The 21,765-nt window shown below is 41.4% G+C and overlaps 2 protein-coding genes across 3 annotated transcripts; one reads left to right on the top strand and one right to left on the bottom strand.

Annotated features, from left to right (window-relative positions):
• Positions 1-264: 264 nt before the first annotated feature.
• On the bottom strand, positions 265-7,977 carry LOC141803585 (polypeptide N-acetylgalactosaminyltransferase 15-like). The gene is made up of 10 exons (XM_074687708.1): positions 7,253-7,977; positions 6,997-7,163; positions 6,718-6,922; positions 3,417-3,584; positions 3,147-3,264; positions 1,442-1,636; positions 1,219-1,350; positions 1,024-1,125; positions 800-943; positions 265-703 (listed from the first exon to the last, which is right to left on the bottom strand). The coding sequence occupies exons 1-10, from the start codon at positions 7,783-7,785 to the stop codon at positions 539-541; spliced, it is 1,929 nt and encodes a 642-aa protein (XP_074543809.1). The 5' UTR covers positions 7,786-7,977; the 3' UTR covers positions 265-538.
• A 4,247-nt stretch (positions 7,978-12,224) lies between these two features.
• Positions 12,225-21,283, top strand: gpnmb (glycoprotein (transmembrane) nmb). 2 transcript variants are annotated; one of them, XM_074687710.1, is made up of 12 exons: positions 12,225-12,437; positions 13,485-13,640; positions 13,723-13,863; positions 14,837-15,010; positions 15,558-15,719; positions 15,861-16,184; positions 16,875-16,934; positions 18,393-18,614; positions 19,798-19,903; positions 20,168-20,388; positions 20,493-20,583; positions 20,666-21,283. In XM_074687710.1, the coding sequence occupies exons 1-12, from the start codon at positions 12,368-12,370 to the stop codon at positions 20,817-20,819; spliced, it is 1,881 nt and encodes a 626-aa protein (XP_074543811.1). In that variant the 5' UTR covers positions 12,225-12,367; the 3' UTR covers positions 20,820-21,283. The 2 variants fall into 2 exon arrangements, with proteins under 2 accessions (XP_074543811.1, XP_074543810.1); XM_074687709.1 differs by having other exon boundaries at positions 13,723-13,884.
• The last annotated feature ends 482 nt before the right edge of the window (positions 21,284-21,765 follow it).

Raw genomic sequence — 21,765 nt, 5'->3', positions numbered from 1 at the left:
ATCTCTTTTTGCTGTACTTGATCCAATTTTGTGATTAAAATGCCCATGTTTTTCCTTTTGTTATATAAGCTCAGTGGTTACCTGCATAGATAGATACAATGCCTTTAGCCAGGCTGTAAATGTTGATTTCTGTTGTGTTGATTGACTGAAGTTGTGCACAAGCCCTAACAGGATTATTTGTGTTTTGCAGCCGGCCTCAATTGGTTGCCATGCAGTGCTTTATACACTCCCAATAGAGTCATTTCTCAGGACCGGAGGCTTGAATAAATGAAACTTTTACTGAGGTCAACACATAAAAAAGACAAGTTAATAAATACAACCATATACTTTTCTACAAAAGCACTTTAAATAAAGATTCTCTTTAAAATAATCATATTTTGTACCTTACTATTTTCAATCCTTAAAACAGGAACAGACAGAGTGGCAAAGTGAAGCAAGTAGATGATCATTTGTATATTTCCTATAATTGTTCACTACTTGCCACTATTTATAGTTTATTAAGGAAAGAATGTGCTCTGGAATTCAATTTTGCATTTCATCAGGCACCTTTAGGAGCTACAAGCTGCTCAAAGTGCCATTGTTGTCTGGGGTGGTGGGTGCAGGGCCGCAGAAACAGGCCTCCCGTGCTGCTCTGTGGGATCTCCCCTTCCTTCACAGCCTCCACACATAACTGTGACTGCTGGTGGACGAGCTGACCGCTCAGCTGAAACACAAAACAGACACAGAGTGAGCCTAACACCCAAAGTAACCATGTGTTCAGAGGCACCATAGGGAACAATGTAAATGTACACTGCCATACCTTGATGAACTTCCACTGGAGTCTGCTGTTGGTCGGTCGCTGTTTGGTGCACAGAGACACCACCACCCGCTCTCCCTCTTTGTCCAAACACAGAGCCCCCATGGGACCCCACCGCACCTCAGAGTCAGCGTTCAGGTCACAGTGCTGTGGTGACAAGAGAGACCATTGTTGCTTCTGTGTGTCGCCTATCGTTCTCTGAATTTCACAACGGCTGTCATTGTTACCTGGCTGCCTGTCCCACTGCAGGGCGCCACATTCATGGCAGCACCCTGCAGACCCTGCACCCGAGGGAGGTCTGCACAACTGCCCGTGCCCACATTGTACAGCTGAAAACAGGTCAGTCAGTCACACACAGAACACAGAACAGTGTTAATGTGTGCTAATGTGTGATACTCTGTGTGCTTGTGTGTGTGTGTTACCTCTCCTGAGAGAGACGGCCTATCTTGAGGGATATAAAGTTGAGGATAAACTGTAGTCAGGTACCAGTGGAAGTTCCTGCAGCCCAGACTTCTCTTGAGATGCAGACACTCTGTGATGTTTGGACTCTCAGACTGATCCAGAAAAAATCAAATCAGGCCCTTTTGCTCCTCTTCTCACTAACTTATCAGTAAATGTATTTCCTGAATGCAAGTGCGCACACACCTGCCTAATGAAGTGCGCGAGTGTGTCCCTCCTGTAGAAGATCTTCCTGTATGCATCCATCCAGATGTCTGCGATGCGGATCTTGTTCCTCTGAAGCACCTCCTGGTCTGGGAAGTGGTAAGGCAGTTGGTGATGGTCTACATGAGCCACATGGGAGCAGGGGACCACCTCCATGGAGCCTCCACAGGACCACACCTACAGCAACAGCTAAAGTTAATCTTTTTGTATTCTTCTGATCTTCAAACTGTTATAAGAAAAGGATTCAAAGCGTGCTAAAGTATGGTGAATACATGTATTCTTAACAGGCTGCACAATGTTTGTTTATAATTCACAGAATACTTTAAATTGTAAATTTTATTCTTTAACCCTTTAAACTCTTAAGTCCCCCAGCTAGAGGACTTAGAGGTTGCTCTGAAACTAAAAGGCATAAAAGCACTTATAAGAAATAAAATCTTATCAAACATCAGATCAAACAGGAGAAACTCAGCTACAAACACCATGAAGTCATTCTGCAACCAAACTTTCTGTTCGTTTTGATAAGGGGTCTGCAACCTTTACTTTCGTAGGAGACATTTTGCCTCAGCTCACCTGGATTGAAGTAATTCCTGAGCCGCCACTAAATCTACTTTATCCTCACAATAAAGAGTTTAAAATGTATAAAAAGTCTTGCATAGTTGAAACCTAGTAGAAGATTATCTAACTGAGAATATATATATATTCAAAATTGTACATTTGGATTCCTATATTTTTTGATGATTTGAAAATAAAAAAATTGAAACTTTAAAAAATTTGCCAAAATGTGAAAATAAAAATGTAAAAAATTTGCAACCCTTTGAAAAATGTAATTTGCAAAACTTTCAAGAACTTTTGTAATTTAAGGAAATTTGTTAAGATGTGACAAATTTTGGTAATTCCAAAAATTTCACAAAAAAATGTTATTTCAAAAAATCTGCCAACTTTTTTTTAATTTATGAAAATTTTTCATTTCACAAGTGTTCTCTTTGATATGACACCAGAATGATTTAAATAGATGCAGCAGTAGCAGAGATATACTCTTCTCAATTTGTCATTTTTGGAGCAGAGCCCCCAAAAGAGAGGCCAGGTTATAAAGGGTCAAATTGTGTTTATTATACACTTTGTGGGTTTATGTGTTGTCACTTTATTTTGTGGCTTATTAGAGTTAAAAAAAAAAAAAAGCACAGACACATAATGCTGTTGACACTTTAAAACTTATAGGTAAATTAGATTTAACTAGAGACAAAAAGGTAAAGCATTGTTGTTAATTCTTTCATGAATGCAGGCATAATTCATGGCACTTCTACAGAAGCTCTGTTTGGCCACCCCAGTAAAAAAAAAAAAAGCCTGGATACACCCCTGCTTTGCTGGATCTGCCCCCAGAACATGATACTACAAGACACTGTGAGTTTCAAAGGTCTTTGAGGAAAAACAAGTGGTCAAATAACATTTTCCTCTCATCATTGTGCTTTCTTCAGCAGGCCCAAGCATTCCCAGACCTCTGCTGGACCTGAGATTTCCATCTGCAAAGTTCACCATGTCCCAAAACAACATTCCTGAAGTCCTGACAGAACGCAACTGAATCCATCCCACTGATGCACTGCTGTGAGTGAGCCATGCTTCTGTCCACTGTGACATGTGGTTTGAAGGGTTTGGTAGAAAAGCTGATGATAGAAAGTAATGTTTTTACCCTAATTGACAGCTCGATCTGTTCTCCTCCCCACAACAGCATGCCAGGATCGTAGCCCCCCACACTGTGGTAGAAATGTCTGTCAATGACCACAACACCACCTCCTAATGCTGGACTCCTGAAAGACACACATCCCTCCTTAACTCTGAGGTCTTAGGAAAACAAAAACAAATGCTGTGATTTTTTTTATGGTAAATTGTATGATTAGAAAAGGTACAAAGTGACTTTTTTAGAAAACAACAGCAGAAAGAACAGACGGGCTGAACTCACATCACTGGTAGAACAGCTGAGTCTGCGTCTTTCCGTTGCACCTGAAAGTTTGATTCCCAGTGAAAGTCGAGCCTCCAGTCAAACACTCCCCTCACTGGCCACTGGGTGGCATTGTACTGAAAGGTCTGCCAGTCTATCACATCCATGATGGGGGACACCACTCTGGTCCTGCATTGAAATACACAAAGTTTATATGAATAGAAAGCCTGATATTTAAATCTGAGTTTTTAAACTTTGTTTAATGAGGTATTACTTGATATAAATCTGATGTGTGTCGTGAATTAGAACGATGCACCTCTCAGTGACAGGTCTGAGAAAACACTCAAATTTTGGTATTTTTATTTGGCATTTTTACTTCGTAGTTATGCATATGTTTAGCAGTACTGAATATTATTAAAGGAGGAAAAGAATTCAACTCCCAGGCTTGTGTGAGTCAGCTAAGTTCAGAGAGGGTCTGTTCTGGTGCACATGTGTTATTTGAAATATTCCTCCCAAAATGCCACGTATGATCTGATGCTCACAGGAAATGGAGCAAAGAGATTAAAGGAGAAGAGAAGAACAAGAAAAAGAAAGAAAGGTCAAACATGTGGCTGAGTGTTTGCAGATTTGAGGTCTGAGAGTTCAGCCTAATTAGCCAGTGTGATCAGAGGCACGCTGCAGGCAGCCCCAGACACAAGACTCAAGCCAAATCATGAGAGCACACATGGAACATGTATCCTCTGTTTAACTAATGAAGAAGGACGTCTTATAACTTTAAGTCCTGCATCCTCTCACTTCTCTCGTGGACTCCTGTCAAAGAGCAGAGGAGCAAGTCATGTGAGTTTAGGCACAGATGCAAAAATGTCTACATTTATCTTAGCTGTTCTTCAGAGTTCTGGCTAGCTCATCGGTACTGCATCTAATAGATAAAGCACTTTAAAGTTAGTGTGATAATACACTTATCTTCTGTGCGTTTTTTTAATTTATTGGTGAAAAAGTTATTTTCATTCAGGTTACTGTTGTTAATTGACTGCTCTGTGTGCCTGTAAATTGCTCCCCAGGGACAAGTAAAGTTTTTAATTGAACAGAATTGAACTAAAAATCAAATGTCTCTTATTGCTTTTCTAAACTAAATCTTACCAGTTATCTTTTCCCCATAAAGTAGTTTGTTGTTTATGACCCCACTTGCTATCTCTTCCATTCAGTCCTAATTACTGCATTAAAAGGGCTTTCAGAACTATCTGGTAAAGCTATTGTTTTGTTTTTGTTTTTTAGAATAGAGACTCAATTTCCCATGAGCATTAGCACCCACTGTCCCAAAAGCAGGGTTCTTGCCAAAGCTGCCATTTTTTAGGAAGCAACTAAAAGGAAAGCAAATCTTCTTTTTAACACGGCTTTTTTTTGTTCAAGAAAACTTTTGCAGGATGCAAAGCGACAAGGTAAAGCACAACTGTTTGAAATGTTCAAACAGTAGTTTGAAGCCTATGTAGCATTGTCTGAGGACTTTTCTGTTAATGGGTCAGCTAAGAAATAGCTTTAAGAAATAACTCATTTTGCCACAGATTATCTCTCTTTGAATCTTGGATTACAAACAGGCAAGTTTATGAGAGTGAGACATATCAACATTGTTAAGCCCTCACAGAGCCTTTAAATTGTGGATACCACATATTGGCTCTGTGCATCATTAAAAGCACTCATATTTTCTAGATTGAACTGAACCGCCCATCTTATGCAGGAACGTGGGCGTAGTTCACTCCTGGGGCAGTGAACGGCTGCTCCCAATCTTAGAGGTGCTGAGAGATTAGGGGAGTTACCAAGAGATGCCAAGCACTGTGTTTTACAGCAACAGAAGCTGTACCCAGTACTCTTGGTGCAATCAACATGGCTCACCCTGCTGACCGCTCACACAACACGGTTAGCAGCAGTAGGGCATGTGAGACCAGGAGTGGCTTTGAACATCTGCTGCAGTTTTCCAGAATTCTACAATTTCATTTAGCTGATGAGTTTGTCCAAAGTGACATACAATACAAGCAAAAATTTAGACTCAGGCCTTAGTGCACAAAGTGTCCCAAGCTATCTGACTGCAGGTGCTGCCATCTAGTGTCAGAAAAGGTTTAATTTGTATTTTTATTCATTTATTTATTTATATTTGATCCTTTGACTTGCTGACTTTTTGTGTGAGTTGGCAAAACACTACCATACACTGAATAATAATTGGATGTAGTCTCTGTGACGTTACCCAACTGTTTTTAAGCAAATCAGAGGCCATATAGGAAATTTGGCAAGCTTAAAGCTTCCTGATTAACCCTTAAAAGCCTGACCTATTAAAAAATAGCCAGAAATTTCTAATTTCTTGGAACTAAGATTTTTATTAACTCTTTTAACAAAATCCATAAAAAACGGTTGCTTTATTGTTTTGTTTATGATATAATTTTTGTATCACATACACTCAAGTGGGCAATTTTTGCTACTTTTTTAGTAAAATTTTAAGGAAGTATGCATTGTTTTAATCCAAAAAAAATCATATTCAAATAAAATGGGTAACAATTAAGATGTAATTCTTATCACAACTGTCTTTGAACGCCATTCTAATAAGGGTCAAAAGAACAACATCTTATAGCTTCTAAACTGTTGAGTTAAAAAGGAATTCACCCCTGTACATTGTATGCTGTTAGAGAAATTAGCTATTCACAGAAAGACATTATTTGGACCAGGCTGTTATCATGTTCAGTTCTGCAGGGTTTGTTCCCTCTTTTTTCTTGATGTGTTTGTTGTTTCTGGTACTTCAGGAGCTAGCCTCTAGTGGACACTCAATGAACAGCAGATTTCAGCACTTCCGCATTGCCTCATCACATGGACCGGAGGTTACTGCTTGGTCCCGATAGTATAGGTTTAACTTCTGTTGTGGTATTTATCCCTGTGCCATTACACGGAGCATAACAGTGAGACGTTTTTTTTCTGTTCTGTAGCATTATCTTATTTAATTATTATTATTATTATTATATTTAATTATTATTATTTTATCACGATGTGTTTTGCTTGCTAAAACCTAGCATGCTAACCAACAGTTAGCTTACTTAGCAGTACGTTACAACTTGCTGGAGTGGATTCCCACAGAAGTGACCGTGAGAGAGCCAGTGATCTTCTGTACCAGGTATGAATTTTGTGTTGTTTTAGGACAGAGTATCATGCCCAGTCTGCTGGGTCAGATAAATGTGTGTTCACAGATGCAGCACCTCAGCAAAACTAAGAGTTTTTAAAAAAAAAAAAAGTTTTAAAAAGAAATACCTATAATGGTCCAGATCATAATATTGAACAGTACCTGTCCTGGGCCACTCTCTCCAGCAGCGGCTCAAGCCAGCCCTTCTGACATTCACAGTGAGAGTCCATGAACACCAACACTTCCCCTGCAGCTTCTGTAGCACCCAGAGATCGACACCCTCCGACTCCCAGGCGCTTGGTGCTGCGTATCAAACGCACTCTGTCCAGGTGAGACACGTACTCAGTCAGCACGCTCTTCAGGTGTCCTGGTGAACGAATATAGACACTGGCGTGAGGTTACAGGTCACGTGGATGTATGTAGACTGGTAGAGAGACTTACCGTGCGTGCTCAGGTCGTCCACCAGCAGGACCTCCTGCAGGTACTGTTTGGGTGCGGTGTCCAGCACGCTGTGCACGGTGCGCAGCAGCGTGGACCAAGCCTCGTCGTGGAAACAGATTATAACGCTGGCTGATGGCAGAGACTCGCTATATTGCTCACCTAAACACCTGTAAAAGAGAGTCGTTCAGTCAAAGCGCCTACTTTGTTTTTGTACGTTTAATTAAAAAATCATTAGATGAGCACTTTGGCCACTCACTCAGGATGACGCGCGTCAGGCAACGTACGATGCAGAGAAATCCTTTCACTGACCACTTCGTTGAATCCGAACTTCTGCACAACAGACAGCTCCAAAGCAGTTTCCCTGTCCTTCAGTGGGGGCCGCTCTGTAATCTTCTTTTCACCTTGCGTTCGTGGCGCAGGAGTGACAGGTTCCTTACTCACCCCGGGTAGGATCACCTTGTAGCTCCCCTTCCTCTGCAGCGGACTCTTTGTGCTCTGCGATGATGGCACATATAAAAGCTGGTCCTCCTGCAGAGATTCCAGAGGAGCGACATCCACACCGAGCTCTAATGCAGGGTCCCAAGAGTTTACGATGATCTCCAGGTCGGGCGCACTGGGGATCCGCTGCAGCAGGGGTCGGCGAGGGGGACCGGGGTTCTGATGACTCTGATCTTGGCTCTGGTTAAAGAGATCTGAGAGAGCCAGGCTGATCAGCGCGAAACCAAGGAGGAGCAGCCAGAGGCAGATCACCCTCCTCCGGACAGCTGCAGCTCTGATCCACAGCCTCATCACGAAGAGTTCAGAAGAGGACAAGAGGGATCCAGTGTTTAAAAGTCAGCCCAGTGTGTCCTCTGCTCTCCCATTTTTGAGCTTTGACTCCACTTTGAAGTCATTTCAAAAGATGATGAGACCGTGCAGGAATTTTTCAGGAAAACAAAAAAAAGAAATCAATCACCGATCAGCTCCTTGAAGTGTAGTACAGCATCCATGGAGCACTGGATCTGGAGCACGAAAAGAAAAGGTAGACTGAGGACAAACTCTTAACTTCAGTATGAGAGGTGCGCACACTTTGTCTGTTATCCAGCTCATCCCGCGGTCCTAAAGCCCGCGAGGAAACCTCAGCTCACCTCACAGCTTGAAGATGCACCTGCCACACCCACCTGTCTGTGCGCATGAGACATGATTCTGACAGCCACCTCAGTTTAAGATGATATATGGGGTGAACAGATATCTGTAAACCCTGGGTGTCATTTTAAAGTTGAATCCCTGTCTGTTAAGGGATTTGTAGGTCACATTTCTGTCATGTTATGCAGATACACTCGTCCCTACGTGTGTAGAATTCACCAGATTACTCAAAAGTTTGTTTTCCTAACTAACATTTTCCACCAGGACCAAGAATCAAATTCAACAAACAAGCTCAGGGAACAAGACTGTTTTCTGTTTCCTCTGCGTAATGTCTGATGTCTATGAGCGAGAGAGTGAGGGAGAAAAAGAGAAAGAGGCGTCTCCTCGGTGCGTAAACATCAAAGCTGTTCTCCACGGCCAGCTGGCGGCGCGCCGCGCGGTCCCATGACCGGCTCATGGTGCCGGGAAGCGGGGCGTAGAGGCTTCGATCTCTCGGTTCTCCAGGGAGATCTTGGCACACTGGGCTGCTGTTTCCAATTCAAACCCATCTTTTTGTGTGTTTTATTTTCTTTTTTGGTGACCCTCTTTTTTCAGCAAGCTGAAATTTTCATAAATCCGTTCTGACAAGTGAAGTTTTTTTTCCATGAAGGCAGCACGGCACCTAAATTAGATTATGGAAACCAAGTTAAGAAAGGAAATGCCCAAAAGTCATTAAAAAAAATCATAGAAAAGGTTTAAACTTCCTGAAACACTTTCCATATGACCTCAGGATCATACTCTCTTTATGACTTTGGCCAACAAGAGGTCAGACTCTGGCCAATTCATCTCCACCACATCACAAGAAATGAAGACCTTCTGCGTCAGCGTGCTCCTCGAGCTCTGGTCTGTGTTGTGGCTGTCTGAGACAGCGACGTGAAGGACCTCATGCTACCTGGCAGAACAGACAGAGGAGACAAGGAGCCAGAAGACACTCTCCACTGGTGACAGTGCTGAAGGTCGTGGCCCCTGTGTTTGAGTGGGTGGGTGGGGTCCCAGAGTTTTACAAAGGACCTCTACCTGCGCTGTGCTCAAGATGACAGGGTGGGATGTCTTCAGATGATTCTGATTACAGCGCACAGAAGAGGGAGGGGACACCTGGAGAGACAGGCTGACGAGTTGAAAGAGTGCCAAGAAGAGAGTGTAAAAACAAAAGAGGGACATGAAAGACCAGACACAAGGAGTAAGAAGGCACCAGCTCCTAACTTGTGTGCTCTTGTGGGAAAATGTTTATAAGCCCTGAGTGAAAAAGGGAAGAAAAAACGCCTTCATTTATTTCCAGAGCTGCGCGATGAACACTCCCATATGTTTCCATCCTGCAGCCAAAACACACTCACACGGTGGGAGTGTCCACCGCCAGAAGAACCACGTAGACACAACAGGAGCATGGACACACGCTCACTCACAAATACACACACAGAAAAAACACCCGTGCACACTGAAGTCCACATTGTAGGGAACGATCCTGCATTCCTCAATCTGAAGACAAGCCAGAACTGTAAATGAGAAAGCACGAAAAGTACTCTGAAGCTTCCAGAGAGAGAAAACTGCCGATTGGCAGCACCGTGCATTTCTGGGTTATTGTTCATTCACATTTCTGTTTTGGTGCCACTGATTTCTTCGTTCGCTGAAAACAGAAGAAGCGGAGATAAAGCTGTCCTTTCACTGTTGATTCATCGTTCCGTGCTGTTTCTTTTACAGTGAGGAAAGTGCCAATTATTAACCGGTTCAAGCTTATAAGTGTTAAAAAAAAATATTGCTTTTGGTTTTCTTCCATTTTCCTCTTTTATGACTTGAACTAGATTCCAGAGTATTAAAACGGACTTTCTGCTCTATAAAGCTCATCACTTATTTGACAAGATCAGCCAAGAAGACTGATCTGTCAATACAAAACATAATAAATGTTTTCAAAAATAAGGATGCAGCCATGCATCTATTCGGAAGATAACATGTGGATAGTTTCTTGGCCTTGTTTACCGGGTGCGTTTCGTCTAACTGGAGTCATAGGCTATTCGATGATGTGATAGTATTAAAAAATAAAAATAAAAAAGAGTTTAAAAAAGGGCAGAGAAGCAGAGGGACTGACAGTAACTTCTGAAGCTGTTCATCTGTTTGTGAGACGCTGCGGAGAGGTGCTGCACTCTGCCGGAGAAAGAGCAGTATAGCTCTAAATACACATTTTCTATCACCTGTTCCCTTTAATAAAAATCAATCTTCGGGTTTATCTGTCAAGGGGTTTTGGGGGTTTTAGTCACAACGCATTGACTTTGAGGTACGAATTTTGTTTGGAGGATAAAACAAAACAAAAAAAGTTCAAAATAAGTTTGAAGAACTGTGATTTCAGCGCTTTTGTTACGGCTCCAGATTAAGTTGTTTCTATCTTCCCTCATGTATAATGTCTTGTGTTCCCCCTTTTATTTTCATTTTCAAAGTCTCTCCTATGGGTCTGTCCGACCTTATGTTTCCATTTCCCAGACAACCCTATTGTCCCTTACCTTTCTACTCTCTGTGAGTACCTGTTTAAGCCTAGTCCCTCTTTTTTCTGTCCAAAGACGTCCTTTTTAAAAAAAAAATTGTGTCAGCATCCCGTTACTTTCCTGTCTTTTTTTCTTTCTGCCTGTATTTTTGACTTCATCTCCCCCCAAGTGGTTTCTTTCTTTTTTTTTTTTTATGATACATTTGCCTGATTATCCACTGACTTTGGTTTTGATTTTCCATCTTTGGACCAATTCCTGGTATAGCGTCACAGTTTGAGCTTCTGACGTTTCACATTAGCATTATGTGACCTTGATGAATTATTTTTGTTGCCATTTTATTGTATCGACACTCAACGCGCCACAAGTATTATGGGTACTTACATAGATACATATATATTTGATGAATTTTCCCTCCTTGGTGTGTGGAGCTTTGGGAAATAATTTAAAAGCCTGTTTCAGAGCAATGAGCATTCTCTTTGTTGTGTCTCTTTTTAACTCTTTATATAATTAATTCGTTTAAACAATGGCTTTATATTTGAATCCAGTATCAGTTAAAGCAGAAACTTAACATTTTATTTCATATGTAGACATTCCCCTGGGTGTAAACAGACTCATGCATGTTAGTTGTCACTCAAATATTGTGATGTCGTCCTCTCCTTGTTGCTGAATTTGCGCACGACCTTTGAAGTGGGAAATTACATTTTGATTCAGTGGTTAGTTTCCAGTCCGTGAGCCTTTTGTTACACTTTCCAAACTCTCCTCGTGTTAGCAGAGGAGCTGCTGAAATAAAGATGATTATCACATGCTGGATTGTGTTGAAAACGAGCGTGAGCCTGGCTGCTGCCCATCACACACTTTCTTCTGCTTTTTCAGCGCGTGCCCAGGCATCAAGTCTCGCGCGCTCATTCAGTGTTTGTCACAGTGACACAGCTCTATCGGAGTCGTGTAGGCAATGCAACAATCACGGGCTCAGCTGTCACGCGTGGACATTTGAGGTCATAATCAAACGACATTATAACTCATGTTTAAAACTGAAATGTAGGATATTTGTATTAAGCTGTGTTTGAGTCAACACGTCGTCAATGGGCTACATTTGTCGTTTCTATTTAACCATTGAGCTTTTCTGGTAAATAATGAGGAAGGGAGGCAAAAATACAGAAAACGCAACAATTTAGTCAGAAAATCGTGTTTGTTTTGCTGCTTCATATTTTTTAATCAAGTTTCTCAAACAGAAGTGTTCAGGTACAAAGTGACCTTAATGCTGCTTCGTGAGTTTTTGTATGATTTGTCAAACATATGACAAAACACAAAGATAAAACCGTGGGTTAATTGAATGTCTTTGCTTTATAGGGAGTAGCATAATAACCCAGCATCACAGTATGAACAATGAAAACTCGCCCAGCATCAAAGGCGTCTCTAAGGATGGGGGGTAAAGGGCGCGTGCGCACGGCTCTCAGCATATCCGCGCGCATCCCGTCCCTCATGTGTTTCCTGCGCCCAGGTCACTAATGAGGAATGAGATGCGCCGAGTTAGAAAACATCACATGTTTTTGCGCTCATCGGCCCCAGATTAAATTATTTGACTTCAGGACTGACAGACAGAAAGAAGAGCTGTGAGAGCTGGAGCAGCAGGGAGAGGGACACACTCTGTCCGTGAACAGACAAACTGACTTCAGGGGAGGATAGTTTATGTTTTTCTGGGTAACTTCTACATTTATAAGTGAGGAAGAGAAATGGGAATCCAGCATTTTGTTTTTCTTCTGATTTTTGTCTTTTCTCTGTATCAAGCTGATGGGCGCAGAAGTAAGTGTTGCTTCATGGCACTTGTTTTTTTTATATATATATCTTAAACCAATTTAAACAATTAAGATAAAGACAAGATAAAGCAATATTACCCACAGAATCATTAGTTTGCATGTGGAGTTGTATTTTTACATTTTACCGTTGAACCAGAAGTTAAAGTTTCATTTGATAGCTCTGTAACTTTAAAACATTTGTAGAGCTCTGTGTTCTGAAGTCTGAAATAATCTTTGATATCTGTCTGACAGTTTGAGTATAGGCCTGATAATCCTGTCATCAGCTCTCAGCACTTAGAGTCCCATGAGCTCAATTAAGGCAAGTGGCCCTGAATGACAGTCTGTGGCCACATAGAGGTTCATCCACCAAACTAAAACAACTTTTCATGAGAAAAGAGATAGGATTTTTTTTTTTTTTTGCTTTAAGACATTACACTCAATAAATTCTGTCCATTTGAACACACATGATTTGAAATGAAACATAAAACATAAAAAAATGTTTTGTAACCCAAACATTATTAATATGAAAGCAATAAAATATTAAAGGCTTTATCCACATGAAGGCTGTCTGCTCAAATGTACTTCAATCCTCAGATTATGAATCCTATCTACTTATAGAGTTTTTGTTGTCCAGTAACCAGAAAGAAACGCTATTAGACTGGATAATATGATTATCAAATTAGAAATATTTGCTGTAGGAAGAGATCACGTCTTCATAACAGAATTTTGTAAATAAACCAAGGGAGAGATGCTGTCACCACTTATTGATTATATTGCAGCTCCCTCCCACCCTGGTGTAAAGCTTAAAAGAGTTAATAGAAGTGAAGCTTCTCTTGACATTGTTTTTTTTTTTTTTAAATAATACTCAGTAATGTTGGTACAGAATAGAATGAGACATTTGTTTATAATCAGAAAACAAAACTTTAGTGCCTAGCTCTGAGTACTCAGTGTTTTATAATGAAACTATCATTTTGTCTTGAGGTCTTTTGTGATCCCTTTCACATACTTTGGGGACCCTTCAGTCTTATAATGGGCTTTGTTTCCTTTTTTTCAGCATACGCTGACATTTTCCCCCACAAGCATGAGATAGCTGGAAAGTTCCCGTTTCCAATCCCACCAATCCCAGGCTGGGATCCTGACACTAACCCATGGGACGATTACCTCTACCCTCCCCTCAACCCAAAGCTCAAAGACCTCACGCACCACAGAGGTAAGAAAAAAAAAAAGTCAGCGCTATCTTTTCAGGTGTTTTTCAGTCAAAGGATTTTCACCTGGAAAACGTTGTCTTATAGGTAAACCAAAGGTTCGTCTGACCAGCGACAGCCCAGCTCTGAACGGCTCTTGCATTACCTTCACTGCCAAGCTGGAGTACCCTCCATGCCAGAAGGAGGATGCCAGTGGAAACCTTATTTGGGATGAGCACTGCGAGGACGGTATGGAGCTGGAGGCCTCAGGTGCTGCCAAAAGCCCGGCCAGGCCATGCACCCAAACAAATTAAAACACAGATCCACAGCCTCACACTCCACTGAAAGAAAGACGTGCAAAGTCAAGACAGAATCAGCCAAAGATTTCAATCACTTATCAATCGTTGTAAACCCAAGATCAATGTATTACCCAACATGTTGAAGAAAAAATAATTCCCTTTAAAACACAAGTTAACAATCAAAAAGCAACATAAGCATGAGCTTGAGGTTCCCTAAATGTCCACTTGGTAAACCTGAGTCCTGTATTGACTTGCATTTGGCTCCTGTGAGGCAGTTTATCTGCTACATGCTTCATTGAACTCATCAGCTATAAGGTGTTGTCTGCTGTCTGATGGTGAGAAGGAAGTGTGAAATGGTTCTGTCATTGCTACGCTCCAGAAAAACGAATGTGCTGCTACATAAGTACTGAACCTGAACTAAATCAACTGCAGGCCATACGACCAGAATTTGAATTATTTGAGCTTAAATGATCCTTTAAAAAATAAAGGAGAACTGAATTATAACATTTTTCTTCGTGATTAAAAAATTTAACCTAAAAGCTGCCATATGACCAATCAGATGGAAAATATTTATCAGAGCAGTTTTAAATTTCTCATCTGGTTGCTAACAGGTTTTTTTCTTGCATGTTTCTTTATCTGTTCTATTTAAACAACTAACTCATTCTGATTTTAAGTCCCAGAGAGTACAACATGTTATTAACCCTTAATGATGTTTTATGGGGTCTGACCAACTCTGAAATGTTAAAATAATTGGCAGCCTTTTAACTTTGGTGGATGAAAGACGTAATTTGTATGTAATAAATGACAATCACAGTGATACAGATGTGAGAAAAATGCAAAAAATTGTGATCTCATGTGGAAGTATATGTTCCTGTGTTTTTAACTACACAACATTTTGCTCCCACCTCTGTGCCTTTGAGCAGCGAATGGACAGGTGCGCTCTGGCTACGTGTACAACTGGACCTCCTGGATCGATGACTACGGCTTTGGAAAGTGCACAGACCTGAAGAATTGTAATGTGTTCCCAGATGGCAAGCCCTTCCCTCAGAGCAACGACTGGAGGCGCAAAAGCTACGTCTACGTGTGGCACACCATGGGTGAGAACACACAGGTTTATTACACACACCTGCAGAGACATTAAAGGAAGAAATTCAGCTGAATGTTACTTTGGCTTAATTATCAATGTGTTTATTTAACATGTGTGTCTCTTATTTGAAACACAAGCCGTGTTCCTGAAGCGGGTTTTATGACCCGTACTGCAGCCGGTCGGTCTGTAGGGGGAGCTCCATGTTTGGTTTAACTTTTTGGGCCCTGCTATGTCGTCCATCTCTTTATACAGCCTGTAGCCAAACTGTTTTTAACTCATATGCTGAAGTATAATAACTAAGAAAAAGGCATTCAAATAAAGTGAAAACAAAACTGCTCGCTATAGGACTAGTGCATTACAACAAGACAGTAAGACCTCTACTGCCAAACTATAATGTTAATTAAAAAGTGTTTTACTTTCACAATAAATAATAACAGACTGATTTAATTTATTTTACCTGCTAACACAGGGGCATTATAACAACATTTGAGTCTCTAATGTGATGTGAGAGTGATGTTAGAGGAAAAATGGCCTTTGTTTCTGTGTGTGTGTCACAGGCCAGTACTATGAGACGTGTGACGGCTCCTCCTCAAGTGTGACCATCAACACCACCAACATCCCTCTGGGGGCAGAGGTCATCGAGGTCATGGTCTACAGGAAGCGTGAGCGCAGAAAGTACAGCCCTCTCACCACAGACAACACCATCTTCTACGTCACAGGTGAGGAGAATCTGGCACATTCAGCGTGTACTCCTTCATCTGTCGGTGTGTTTCAGCCTGAGTGACAGGCACAAACACAGGAGAAACCTTAAAGATGAATTATTTATGACCCCCTCCTCACTCTCCTGCTCTCTCTTTCAGATAAGATCCCAGTGGCGGTCAACATCTCTCAGAAGGCTGCGGTCAACCAGTCTGACAATGTTTTCTTTCGTGGCGAGGACGTGGTCTTCCAAGTCCAGCTCCACGATCCCAGTGGGTACCTCAAAACAGCCGCCTCCATTGACTACATCTGGGACTTCAGAGACGGCAACCAGGTGGTGACACACCGGGACCTGACCGCACACACCTACAGCAGGCTGGGGGACATGAGTGTGAAGCTGGTGGTGGAGGCGGCGTTTCCTATAGAGTGTCCACCTACTGCTGGCACCCCGACCCACAGGAGCTCCACATCCCTGCCCCCCACAGGTACTGGACACCAACTGGTCAATTACTTGTAGCAGTCGCATGAAAGACCACAAACTTGAAATGGATTTATCCTCAGATTTAAAGAATGAAGCCAATGTCGACGTGTCTTCAACCTGCATTCTTCGTAATGACCAGCAGGGGGAGAGCCCATTCGTTTTAGTAACAGCAAATGATCTTTTTGGTTGATTTATGACTTCAGTAAACATTTTTCTCTTGATTTTATGCTCTCAACCTAACTTTAAGTCTTGTTGTGGCACTGTGTTTTTTTGTGGTATTATAGTGACAGCAGGTCATACGTTTGGGGCGGGGCTACCTGTGATTGACAAGCTTCATCCAGCCAATGTTATTAAATGAAGTCAGAGACAGAAAATCTGTTCATTTATCTGAGGACAGAATCTTACATAAAGGCTGTAGAATTAACCCTTCATTTGACGCTCAACCGTAGAGACCGTAAAGAGTCCCACAGTGACTCCTGTAGAAATGCTGGATCCTGTTGACTCGATCAACCCTCACTGTCTTGTATTGTAGAGCTTTGACACCGCCAACCTCAAATTAAAATCGCCTTTAAACTCCAGTGTTCTGTTTAGAGAAGAAAAAAAGCTAGACATGACTTCCCCCGGCTCAGATCACAGAGCTGGTATCCATAAATTCAGATGTGTCACAACAATTTTTATGTGTCTCCTCCCACAGAGGCTCCCACAGCTGCTCCGCGTACGCATGCTGGTACTGTCAAAGTGGAGACCACACGGGGTGAGTTAAACCACTAACAGTATGTTGTGGAAATGAAGACAGACAAGTGAGAAAGATGGTGGCAGAATGTGGATCTAGTTAAATATTAACCCTCTGCATCCCAGGCAGTTTTTTGGTCATTTTTCTTGTTGTTGTTTCTGTCACTTTGGTCTCATTTTTCTCTGCAAAGTGAAACTCTGCACGTCCGTAGATTCAGGACAACCATGGCTCTAAGCTGATATAACTCAATTCATTCAGTGTAACAAAATTTAAAAGCTATAAATCTTTAGAAAAAAATGATTTTGACTTATTTTACCCTTATGAGGATTAAAAAAACATACAACACATTTTCAGGTTGGTGGTATTGATGCTTTGAAGTTTTTTTTACCCACTGTGGACTCATTTTCACTGCAACCTTAAGTCTTATAACTCTATGGGTTCAGGGCAAGCGTGGCTACAGCTGAATGTAACTCAACAACTGCTCCTAAGCAGAGTGACATAACCAAATTGCAGTAATAACGACAATATTATTACATGCTAGTCACTATTTATAAACTATTTAAAGCTAATATTGTTACACTGGAAAATAAAATGAAATCTTATCGAGTGTTTTTTGTCTTATTATAAGTAAAAATTGTCTTGTTATACTTGATATGAGGCACATTCAATTGGAACAAGAGAAAGGTTATTTGTATTGAGATTATTCTAGTTTTGAGCACATTTTTGAGAAAATTTTTCTTGTTGCATTAGCAGGTTTTTTTTAAACTTGTTACAAGCAATTCAGACCTCATTCATGTCTCGGGAAAAATTAAAACCAGACATTTCTAGACTGACCAACTGAATGTGGCTCATATCAGCTTCAACAAGACAATTTTTACTTAAAATAAGACGAAAATCCTTGATAAGATTTCTTTCTTCAGTCTACATTGCAGAAGCATTATGCCAATCTGCAAAACAGCTTTTGTCAATAATGAGACTGAGTGCTGGGCAGCTCTGAGCTGTAATTTGATGCCTACAAAACAATGCCCCAGGAAGTAAAATTAAAAGAGTTTTAAAAGTGCAAATACAAGGTTCATGTCCATTATTCAGGGCTAGCTGAAAGCAGAAAGATGTGTAGATTTTTTTTCTTTTGTTTTGTCACAGAATTTTACTAAAGCAAACGGTTCATTTTCTGCAAATTTTCAAAGAAGACAGGAGAATTAAAGCGATGTTTATGAGAAACTTCTCTGCTCAGACGTGTTGATAACATCACTTGTGATAAATTCAGATACCCTCTGAAACGTGAGGATCTGGCAGTTTTGGGATTTTATTTTTCAGTTTTTGGAACGGACAAATGGTTTGTTAGTGCCGGTCGTTCAAATAAAAGTGGTATTTTGTACCCGAGGGTTAATGCAGACTGCTGTATGAACATATGAGAGTTTTTTTATCGCTTGTTTCTTATCCGCTGAGATGAAAAACCTCACTTCTTCTGTCTTTCAGCTCCACCCAGCACCAAGCAGCCTCTCCCCTCCTCTTCCTCACCCTCAGCATCTCCCAGTGTTCTGCCCTCAACAGAGCCCCTCCTCCCCACTGAGGCCAGTGTGACCCCGGACTACGACCCCAGCACCCTGTCCTGGTTGCGCGCCAGACGCCTTAACAATAACAACAACGAGTGCTTCCGCTACGTCCACGGCACCTTTGTGGGCAACATCACCATTGTCGGTATGTGGGAGACGCCAACAAGTTTTCAGTCTTCAGTCTCTGTCATCTTGTTGTCTTCCTTGAGAAGTGCCTCCCACAAGGTGGCGCCAAAATCAGATTTCGGATGATTTTTTTTTTTTAAACCCTGGCAAGCAAAGAGGGGTTAAGTTAGAGTCATTAAGCCAGAAATAGTTACAGAGGGGTGAAGAGGTCATCCCCACAGGAATTTAGAGCATTTTGGTGAATCCCATAGGTTGATTTATGAATTATCTCCAGAGGAAGATCCAGACTTTGTTGGCTGAGTTGGTCAACTGGCTCATACAGGAGTTGCATGAAGAGCGTCAGCACAAACACAAGGATGTAAAGAATGTGTTAACCCTCTCTGTCTCCATTAACCACATCTCCTTTATTCCCTCAACTCCAAGTATGAGCTGTGATTCTCCTATGCCAATTCTGGACCTTCCAAAGTCCTTCAAAGGAGCTCAAAGGTTACAGTTAAGAGCTAAACACTGAGGAATCCGTTGTAACGCACTCAAAAGGTTGAAAATACAGCCATGGTGCACAGTTTGGGGTCTGACAGTCCGGGTAGAATCAGGCTCACAATCAAATCACAGCACATTACATTTCATTGGTAAGTACTGACTGTAAATAGGAACAGCCTGACGCGAATGACTGAGGCCGCCGTGACCTCACTTTAAGTGCTAGCACAAGGTTCAGATTTGAAGATTTGATTAAGATGCCATAAAATAAATAAAGAGGGTTACCATGAACATTTTTGGTGAAGTTTTTGTGGACAGATTAAAACAAACGTAGTGATTTATCAAGTAGCAACATAATGAAGTCAGTGTTTCCAATGTTTCAAAGCCTTGGTTTATGTCAGATAAGAAAATGATAGCATGCTTGTACTCACAAACAAGATGCAAAAACGTCAACATGCTAATCTGAGCAGGGTGGTTCATTAGATTAATATCATACCAAACTGCTGTGATCACAGTCACCATCATTCTAGAGGACACATAAGGACAGGATTATAATTAGATATAAAAATGATTTAGATATCTAATTATGGTCAATTTTGCATCTTCAACTTTATCAAAACGCACACTTAGACACACAAAAGCCTCCACTCACAACCCTTATGCTTCGACATTAATGTGTCATGAGAGGATGGTTAAAATTTAAGTCATTTCCCTGTCGTCTGCAGAGCCCAAACACACACTGAAAAGCCAGCCCAGCAGGTGCATCGTGGACGTGTCAGCCTCCAGAGTTACCAACACTGACATCAACTTCTTGGTCAGATGTCTGGGCAGGTCAGTAAATCACAGCTTTAACAGGTTACGTCAAAATGCCAGTTTATTATAGCCTTATTCTTTATGGTACTTTAAGCTGATATGAAGTAATGCATTCACTCTTTCCACACATTGAGAAATACATGTTTGATTCTGGGAACCTTGTTTTAAATTTTCTTAGCTTCGAAACACATTTTCTGCACAGATATCTGCATTCTTTAGGGACATGTAGAAAACAAAGACTAAAACAAAATGCACTTGAAGAACACTTTCCCTCTTCTTCAGCATTCCCACCTCAGCCTGCACCATCGTGTCAGACCCCAGCTGCACTCGAGTGAGCAACATCATGTGTGATGACGTCCCCCCGTCGACTCGGTGTGAAGTGCAACTCAGGCGGACGTTTCTGGAGCCTGGCACCTACTGCGTCAACATCACGCTGGAGGACTCCAGCAGCATGGCCCTGACCAGCACCACGGTCACCATCAACAAGTCCCAGGATGCACCTGGTTGGTTACACAGACACACTTGCAAGCTGACGATCAGCTTTTTAAAATTTTGGATCCCTTTAAGATAAAGTCATTTCTCTGTTTTATCGTCTCCCTCCTCATAGTGTCGAAGAAGTCTTATGCTAGAGAAGTGGTGCTCTCCTCCACTGCTGTGCTGGTTGCTGTCTTTGCATTTCTTGCCTACCTGGTCTGCAGGTGATGTGAAACTGTTGTGTCTGTCTTTACACTTTACAGCATTTGACTTGCCCACACCTCACACTATTTTTCTCCTTCCTAGGCGCTATAAGGTGTACCGTCCAGTTCGCAGGTCCCTGATAGAGGACGCCTGTGGCCCTGCTGGAGTCAAAGGTGGCATGGTCCGTCTGAAGGAGACGCTCTTCCCCCCCAGTGAGGAGCGCCATCACCTGCTGACTGAGAGACGCCCCCTGTAGGCCTCTCCAGGCTTCTTCTGTGCTCACTGTTAAAAAACACTGATGCAGAATCAGTTGATATGCAAAGTTTAAGCTGAAGTAAATCATCGAATCATGAAAGAATTCATTGATGGCTGTAGAGAAACGTAACAAATTGATACTAATGACTTGTTTGTGTCTAGATTGAAGAGTGAAGAGTCTGTCACAAAGATTTATCACAGGTCCTGCTTTTTCTTTTCTATTAGATATGATCTGCCAGAGGAGGAATTATTTCTGTCCTATGTAAAAGAAAAACTTGCTGCAAAGCCTGCACAAAGATCTGCTTCATAACACTGACCTTTAACTGTTAAAATCTCTAAATCGGTTTCTAAAATAAAAAATATATACTTATTGCTACGCACTTTCCTTTTCAGTAGATTAAAATGAAGCTATTACAAGTGTAAGGTTCATAAAATTATTCAGAGAATTCACTGGAAACTTGACACAAGCGCTCTAATAAAGGTTGTGAACTAACTGGCCTTATCATATGAACTCTGTGATTGAGGTTACTTCATTACATTTACAAATGATTCAAAGGTTGTTTGAGGGTTTAATGAACAGGAATAAAATCAACAGGTTGAAGTGACTTTTTCTTTTTTTTTCAGATCAAGGTTAAAGCCACTGAAAGCCACCATGGCTGTGCCTTTTCCTTTCCTTTCAGTGTCACTGTTAAATACAAAGAGCGCACTTTGTCACCAGAGGCTGCCAAAAGCAACTTGAAGTTTCTCACAGGGGCTCCTGACAAAACGGATAAATTCTTTTCTTGGTAAACTTACAAAAAAAGAAAGAAAGAAAGAAAGAAAGAAAGAAAGAAAGAAAGAAAGAAAGAAAGAAAGAAAGAAATTGTGAGCCTTAAGTTGCACATTCCTATAAATTCACATTTTAGGCGAGTTGGAAGTACAATACCTCACCTGCACCTCCACTGCGG

Source organism: Halichoeres trimaculatus, unplaced genomic scaffold, assembly GCF_033239565.1.
Source record: "Halichoeres trimaculatus isolate MK-OKI-2021-1 unplaced genomic scaffold, fHalTri1.1 fHalTri1_scaffold_14, whole genome shotgun sequence".
NCBI classification, from domain to species: domain Eukaryota; kingdom Metazoa; phylum Chordata; class Actinopteri; order Labriformes; family Labridae; genus Halichoeres; species Halichoeres trimaculatus.
The sequence above is the reverse complement of the archived record's forward strand: the minus strand, read 5'-3'. Positions and strand labels throughout refer to the sequence as shown.